The 8,791-nt window shown below is 43.1% G+C and overlaps 1 protein-coding gene across 17 annotated transcripts in view; it reads left to right on the top strand.

The window, feature by feature from the left end:
- ltbp1 (latent transforming growth factor beta binding protein 1) overlaps positions 1-8,791 on the top strand; it is a 198,190-nt gene extending 189,399 nt beyond the window's left edge. For all 17 annotated transcript variants that reach the window (XM_085800895.1, XM_085800894.1, XM_085800897.1 and 14 more), the window contains 5 exons: positions 1,210-1,350; positions 1,886-2,068; positions 2,930-3,088; positions 6,159-6,308; positions 6,390-8,791. In XM_085800895.1, the coding sequence (XP_085657021.1) occupies positions 1,210-1,350; positions 1,886-2,068; positions 2,930-3,088; positions 6,159-6,308; positions 6,390-6,562 (806 nt within the window). In that variant the 3' untranslated portion in view covers positions 6,563-8,791. The remainder of the gene's footprint in view (positions 1-1,209; positions 1,351-1,885; positions 2,069-2,929; positions 3,089-6,158; positions 6,309-6,389) is intronic.

Consider the following 8,791-nt stretch of genomic DNA (forward strand, 5'->3'; position numbering starts at 1 on the left):
CCAGCTGTGACCTGAAGCTGCGTATGTCTCAGAATCTCCACAGATGTTCACACAGGACCTGAAACTTTTAAAGATTTCACTTCCAGGCATCTACATTCAGAGACTTTGAATGAAAATGTTTCTTCACCTTGAGAGCAGTGGTTAAATCCACTTACTGGCTTTTTCCAGAGCTTTCAACAAAATCTCACAGTTGATCATAGCATGCCCCTCATCTGTGTTGACTGAACTTCAAATATGTGATTAATATACCTATATAACACATCATATATATCACTGAAAGTTTCACAACAAAGACCTTACAGTAGGTGAAAAACACACCATCCTGCAGAATAAGATCTGGCAGATTAGCATTAGCATTAGCATTGGGACACTTACTGTAACAGGTGGGGTCTCACAGAACAACATGGCAGCAAATCATTGAAATACTGGTTTTACTGGTCTAGTTCTGTTATCCTTACACAGTAGTTACCATGGTTACTAGGGTTCAACCTGTCCCAGCATATTGTGACCATGAAAACCATGATTACAAAGACACCCGCCTCCTCTTCCTCCTTCTCTTTCTCCTTCTCCTCTTCCTCCTTCTCTTTCTTCTTCTCCCCTTTCTCCTCCTCCTCTTCCTTCTCTTTCTTCTCCTCCTCCTTCTTTTTCTCCTCCTCCTCTTCCTCCTCCCCCTTTTTCTCCTTCACATCCTCTTCCTCCTTCTCTTTCTTCTTCTCCCCTTTCTCCTCCTCCTCCTCCTCCTTCTCTTTCTCCTCCTCATCTTCCTCCTCCTTCTTTTTCTCCTCATCCTCCTCCTCCTCCCCCTCTTTCTCCTTCACATCCTCCTCCTCTTTTCCCCCACTCCTTCTCCTCCTCTTTATCCCCCCATCCTCCTCGTCTTTGTCCTTCACTTCCCCCTCCTCCTCTTCATCCCTCCTTCTCCTCCTCTTCATCCTCCTTTTTCTCCTCCTCCTCATCTCTCTCCTTCTCTTCCTCCTCCTCCCTCCTCTTTCCCCACCCCCCTCCTTCTCCTCCTCTTTCTTCTCCCCCCTCCTCTTCTTCCTCCTCCTCCTCTCCCCCCCTCCTTCTCCTCCTCTTCATCCTCCTCTTCCTCCTCCTCCTCCCCTACAGGAGTGCTCCACCACTGACCTGTCGTCTCTGTGCTTTGCTTGTGTGTATGAGAGAAAAATGTCTTGAGTTGTGTGTGACGTGTTGTGTTGTTCTCTTCAGACATCAATGAGTGTATGGACGAGTCGGTGTGTGTGGGTGGACAGTGTCTAAACACAGACGGCTCCTTCATGTGTTTCTGTACACACCCCATGGTCCTGGATGACAGCGGCACCAGCTGTGTGATGATGCCTGATGAAGTCGGTAAGGAAACATTTAATGTCATTGATTAGTTTTTGTCATTAATTGATTGATTAGTGATTCATTTACAGTAAGTTCTTCCTTCCTCACTATCATTATCATTACATTCTGTGGTAAAATATGTGTCCTATGTCATTAATGGTGGTCAATTTGAGATTTGGAAATTGGTCTTCAGATGGCAATTAATGTCAATCCTAAAGTCTTGTGGTAATTATGGTATTATCTTGGTAGAAAATATTTTTTTCATGATCTCACATTAACAGTTTCACAGTGCAGTCATTGCTTTCAAAACTGGTATAAAGAAGATTTGATGAGAGTTGTAAGAGTGAGAATAATAAACCAGACCAACTGCAGACCACGAAGGCTCTTTTTGGGCAGCGCAGACAAAAGCACATTACAATAGTCTAAGCTTGAAGTCACAAAGGCATGAATAAGAGTCTCTGCATCTTTCAAAGAGAGGATGGATCTGATCTTAGCGATTTTTCTGAGGTGAAAAAATGCTACTTTTGTCAGTTGGTAACGTGGAGTGTGTCCACAGAGCGCCATGAGACGGAGCAGGAGCAGGTGGACTACCAGGGGATCTGCTGGCAGACGGTCACAGACACCATGACCTGCACCGAGCCTCTGGGTCTCAACAGGAAGACCACCTACACAGAATGCTGCTGCCTGTATGGAGAGGCCTGGGGCATGGAGTGTGCCCTGTGTCCATTCAGACACACTGGTACACACTACATAATAACACACACACACACACACATACAATAGGTATCAGGGGGTGTCAGTACAGTATGGGCCTGATCTACTAAAAATTTGCTTGTATAAAAACGTGTGTAAACTTGATGTCACCTGCAAAAAAATGTGCAAGCTGATCTACTAACCGGGTGCACTGAGGATTGCGTCTCTCAAATGGGCAAAAGAGCATACGTGATGCATTTAGCGCATTTGCCTTAATGAATATGCAAATATGTGCGTTTCGGCCAGAACGCGCAAAATATTGGGAGGAGTAGATGCAAATAGATTTATTTAGCACACGCAAAGTGATTTACCAAACCCGAAACAGATTGCGATGGAAGTTTTTGCGTCTTTATTTAGCACGTTTGAAAGGCAAGTATTGTCTGGCACAGCTTTTTTTTTTTTATTATTGATTTAATACCTGCCGGGCTAAAACTCTTATATCTCTGCATTTCCTCGCATCCGGGTCATTTGGTGTGTGAAAGTCATTTAAGTGCCGTTACGCACGCCGCACGTCTCTCCTCTCGAGTATGTGGCTGCTCAGCTCCGGGACCGGGACCGGGACTGAGAGACGTCACCTCTGCCTTCACCCCGTCTTTGATCCCTCTGGTCAGTGTGGCCTGAGTGTCCCACCTGAGCTCTCTATTAATCCATCGAATCAGATTCCATGCAGCCATCCAGCTCTCTGTCCACACTCTCCATGGCGGAAACGATTACCACGCACAAAACCCCCATTTACAGTAAATACTGCAGCTTGTGCGTGCTGTCATTCAGCGGAAACACAACATATGCTCAGGTCAGCATTATTGATTATTGATATTACCATTCCATCCCTCTGTTGCTCTCTCAGAGGACTACGCTGCCATGTGTAACCTTCCTCTGGGGGGCGGGCGGCGGCCGTACGGACACGACGCCCTCGCTGCTGGTCCAGTCCAGGAATACGAAGTCAGCCCACACTATTCTCCCTCGCCTGAGCAGGAGGCCATCCTGCCCTTCTACAACGAGGAGCGTGAGTATTTGTATTTGATGCACTGAAACACAGAACTGTTCTTCACCTGGGCGTCAGTCAGGTCTCGCAGTATCATCTCGTAATATGATCAAGATTCAGGATTGTAAAGTTGACCCGATGGAGGGAAGCTAGTTCTCTATGATCACTATTTTCCTTGTTAAAAAAACTGCATAATGATCCGGTTCAGGTGTACCAGCCTGTTCTGTCATTTCTCTCAGAACATGCAGCCTTCACCCTTAATAGTTGAACTTAGAACCTTCTTTGAGGCAACTGTGTCTGCCCATAAAAAGACATGAGGAAAACACCTCAGTCTTTAGGCAATTCAAAAAGAGTTGTTGCACAACTACACCCCCCCCCCAACAAAAAAAAGTCACCACTTGGATTTAACAGAGCTAATAGGTCAGAGCCTCCCATTGGATAATTACTGCATGGATGATTGGCAACAACCAGAGGTGGGTAGAGTAGCCAAAAATTGTACTCAAGTAAGAGTATAGTTACTTTAGAATAATGTTACTCGAGTAAAAGTAAAAAGTAGCCATTCAAACATTTACTTGAGTAAGAGTAGAAAGTACTTGGTGAAAAAGCTACTCAAGTACTGAGTAACTGCTGAGTAACCTCTGATTTGTTTGTTTAATGATCAGCGCGTAAATGTAAATACACAGAAATATAATAGCAATGAAAAAATCCAGATATTGCCAAAGAACAACATTTAACAACTAAGACAAAAGCCTAAATGACATTTAACATAAATGAAGACAAATTCAGCCACAATAACTTACATAGGCCTATCTATGAACTGTCCAGAGGGTGTGGGTGTGGTGTCTGTGTGTCTATCTGTGACTGTGTGTGTGTGTGTGGGGGGGGGGGGTCCTATGATTGGTTTCTAGTGAAACCAAAGTCACATGACCACACCCCAGAAACTGGAGGGGTGGTCATGTGACTAGGAGTCACATGTCTCCAGGTGTGTATGGGGTTTAAACTTCCTGGGGAGGAAGAAGAATAAGATGACCTGGATGACTGAGAACCTTCACCAAAGACGGTTTATATTGAATATCTTTGCCTTCACGGACATTATCCCTGACATACCTGGGCTGACGTCATCCTAATCATTTACTAGCCGCAGTTTCTCAAATTTGAGGCGGAGTGGCCGCCCTATTCACCGCGGAGATTTTGTGTGCGGTCATGTGACTGCCTGGCTCTGTCTGATTGGTTAAATGAAGGCAAACGTCGCGAGTGGCTACATCTGATTGGTGAAACGCAGTCATGTGACAGAGGCTCGGAAGTGTCTCCATTAAAACATAAACAAACAGATCGCACATTGGATCAATAAGAAAAAGTAGCGAGTAGCGACCGGAATGAAGCTCAATGTAACAGAGTAAAAGTACTGCTTCTTCTGAAGAAATGTACTCAAGTAAAAGTAACAAGTATGCTGCATTGAAACTACTCTTAGAAGTACAATTTATCCAAAAAGTTACTCAAGTAAATCTAACGGAGTAAATCTAGCGCGTTACTACCCACCTCTGGCAACAACTTATTTAACCTTAACTGATGCAGTCTCTTAAACAACCATGTTGGAAGACGCATCCTGTGGTCGTGGAAAAGATGTTAATCTCATCAGAAGGGTCCAATTATTGGCATCAAGCAAATAAAACATCTAGGGAGATTTCTGAGACCGCTAAAATTGGGTTAAGAACTATCCAACACATTATTAAAAACTGGAAGGATAGTGGGGAACCATCATCTTCAAGGAAGAAATGTGGTCCAATGTGACCACAGAGTCCAGACCTTCACCCCACTGAGAATCTTTGAAAAATTATTTCAACTCCGGACGGAAATAAATGTTGTGACATTGCAGAAGCTTATCAAAATAATGCCACAGCAAATACGCGCCGAAATCAAAGCTAAAGGCGGTCCAACGAAATATTAGAGTGTGTGACTTTTTTTGGGGGACGGGCAGTATATATCTTACTGAAACAGGATGTCACAAAGTGTCCTCTGGTAATAATTAAAAGTGAATTTAGTCTCACAGATAGAATCACTGGTCAGCTTCACATCATACAGTTTCAACTAAGGTACCTCTACCTGTTTGGACCAGTTTCAGTATGGGATATTATACAATAAACACACAGGTTCATCTTCCACATGTTACAGCACTTGTGCTTGTGTGGACAACAAATGTAGTCCAGCAGCCCAGCAGCAGCTGAGGCCTCAGCTAGAGGTGAATCCTCTGCCCCACACTCAGGATTAAAACAGGACAGATATGTAACATAAACAGTGGAGACTGTCAGTCATCCAGGAGTGTAAAAACCAAGGAGACCAGACATTCTGAATCACAGTTATGGGCAACACTTTATTGTAAGTACACACTATTAAAGGGATACGCCAACATTTTTTTTTTCGTGTCTTGCCTCACTCCTGAGTCCATGACAAGCAGATAGACACCATCCTTTCGACTGTGCGTGCAGTAACAAGGGAGATACGGGCAGAGCTGGTGCACCACTAATTAGCTTAGCTCAAACGCTGGAAGTGCATAGGTAGTGTTCAGCAACTCTAAACGGTCCCGTGTGCTTGTTGTGGCTCGCGTTATGTTACGTTATCTATTTTTAGACTAATATTAGCAGATAATGTAATTTTCCAAAAGAAATACACACGAAACTAGACCACAGGGCGCATCTATCGTCTATCTGCTTGTCATGGACTCGGGAGTGAAGCAAGACATGAAAAAAAAATGTTGGCGTATCCCTTTAAGCATTAGTTAAGCATTTGATACTGAATTCATAATTTATAACACATGAATACTCATTAGTATGTAGTTTATAAACACAGTTAAAAATGTTTAAGTTACACACTAAAATTCACTCATTCACTCACTGGTCTGGTGGATTACTGTAGTGCCCATAATTATTCTTTGCCTTATTTCAGATGTATATATAAACAGTATATATTATATATAATATTTATACATTGGCAAATCAGCTGATGTTTGCAGCGTAGCCATGTACAGACAGTTGTCAGGATCTTTTTTCTGAATGTGTAACATGTAACTGACCCTGTTGTGTTTGTGCTGAAGCTCCTTTCAGGGCCTTCGAGGGCCTGCGAGCAGAGGAGTGCGGGATCCTGAATGGCTGCGAGAACGGCCGCTGTGTCCGCGTCCAGGAGGGCTACACCTGCGACTGCTTCGACGGATACACCCTGGACATGTCCCGCATGGCCTGCATCGGTAAGAGAGCAGAAACACACAACTTAGACAAAGACATCCCCACAGTGTTTCTGACGTGACCCCTCCCTCCTCTGTCCACAGATGTGAACGAGTGCTCGGAGCTCAACAGTCGGATGTCGCTATGTAAAAACGCCAAGTGCATCAATACAGTGGGCTCCTACCAGTGTGTGTGTCTGCCAGGGTTCACACCCTCCGACAAACCCAACTACTGCATGGAGGCTGCGTCACGCCAAACATCAACACACACACAGTGAGCATGGACAGACACTAGGGGGTGACAAAAGACATGAAAACCACACGCACAAGCTTGTATTACTATACTTGTGAGGATATCCACAAAAAAAAAAAAAAAAAAAAAAACCCTCAACACCGACTCCCAGTTCAGATCCTGGTTTGGTTAGTGTCCGACAGCACAAGTCCCAGAACCCGGAGACCTGGACCTTGTCTTTGAATGAGCGTTGTCCTGATTGTGATCATGTTCCATAATTTCAACCTGATCCAAATCCAGGTCAGGTACCACTATCATACAAACCCCTGTGTTCCCTCCTGCATCACTGTGCATGTTTAAGTCTCTAAAACCTCAGAATGTTATTTTAAATGACTTTCCACCAACTTCACTGTCGCCACTGTGGAATCATTCAGCATTTGGGAATTTGAGACAGATGAGACCTCATCTCTGCTCTGTGTAGTGAAAGTAGTAAGGAGCCTAGCTCGGTACAGAGGCTGGAAGCTGGAAGCTGGAGGAGACACCCGGACAGTCTTTATGCTGAGATAGTCTGTTTTCCCAGAATGTGTTAACAGGCCACGCCTTCATCAGATCCGGAGACAGGCACATGAAAAACACCTCTGGTGTAGAGACTTCACTCCTGACAGTCACAGTCAAGGTCCTGTGTTGAGGGGCGTGTAGCTGTTACTGAATGTCAGTGAGTCTATGTATTAATATTATCAGTCCCACTAATGATTTTTATTTTTTTATCTCAAGATGAGAGAGTTTGTTATCACAAGGACTGTTGGTATAAAGGAATGTTACTGCAACTCAGTATGAGGTTCAGTTAAAAAATACAAATACAGTAAAGAATATAAAATACAGTCTGCGTACATTAGTTAATAACATGTTGGTACTTTGGATCAATGACTGTTCATTTCTTCACCAGCGTGGATTATAAAGTCATTTACACACACCACAACAGACCTTGTTGAGTCGTAGTAGTAGTAGTAGTAGTAGTTTATGCTGCTTATGGGGTAGGTGTTTTTGGTTGAAAAAAATATTTAACAGCAGCAGTGAATGTTCTTATTGACTGAAATGTCATTCCAGTACAGAACTTTAATATCTATTAAACAGTAAAGGCTCTCCACTGTTGACAATGATGATGTTGATGATGAAGCCTGCTAGTATTTCTTATCAAGCAGGTTACAGGTTAGGGTAATAGAACATTGTTTATTAAGAAATGGGTAAATGGTAACTTTGAAGTGATGATAAGAGGATCAACAGTTTGTTACAAGGGAAACATTTGAACCAGGGTCCAGTCACAAACTCACCTCCTTTTTTTTTTTTTTTTTTATGATGGAGTCCTTGAGGAGTCATGTCACGTTGTATTAAATGATGAGGACATGTGGTTCGTAAAAGTATAGAAATACAACACACACAGACACACTCACACACACACACACACACACACACACACTTACTTAATCAAGCCCATATATTCTGCACTGTATAAGATTCACACTAAATGAAACCGTAAATTACTTGAGATGAAGATGAACTTTATCTCCTCTCTGGTGTCGACAGGATCGTGAGGATAGAAACACAGAGTTGTATAAATGTATGTTTTGTCTGTTGCTTTTCTAAGTTTCTCATGTTATCTCCATGTGGAGTTTAAGTGTTACACGAGGCTTTTTTTTGTGTTTTTTTTTTTTTTTTTGCTCATTTAACTAATTGACAAACCCTATGGACTTGTGCTGGGGGATCCAGTTGTATTTTGTACCCAGTCAAACTGATTGTGGATATTTAATTCTGTGAAGAGGCCAGCTGTTTGCTCCTCCTCTTCCTCCTTCGCCATCCCTCTGTCTGCCATAAAGAAAAGCCTGTCACTACGCTCCTCTGCCTCTTGTAGGATGTTGTCTGTGTTGAGAGAACAGTATGAATTGTGATCATGGTCTGGCACAGAAGACAAAGTGTCCTACAGAGAGCTAACAGACTGGTTTCCCCTCCTCCCCGTGTCTGTGTGTCGAGACGACTGAAATGAATTCTGTTTTATTATGCTTCTCTTAACTACGTTTCACTGCCAAGTCTTGCCAGGTGGCAAAGCTGCTACGGGACAGCGATGGGAGAGAAGAACCTTGTGTACATTTAAACAGAAGAGTGGAGAAAACAGCTAATTTATGTGTAATTTGTACATGAATAAATAGCTTTTTCTATGAATTCATATTACAATGTACATTAAACCCCTTGGTATTAAACCACAAATTGTGATATTTAA

This window comes from Trachurus japonicus, chromosome 15 (genome assembly GCF_045865225.1).
Source record: "Trachurus japonicus isolate A0001 chromosome 15, Traja_1.0".
Lineage (NCBI taxonomy): Eukaryota > Metazoa > Chordata > Actinopteri > Carangiformes > Carangidae > Trachurus > Trachurus japonicus.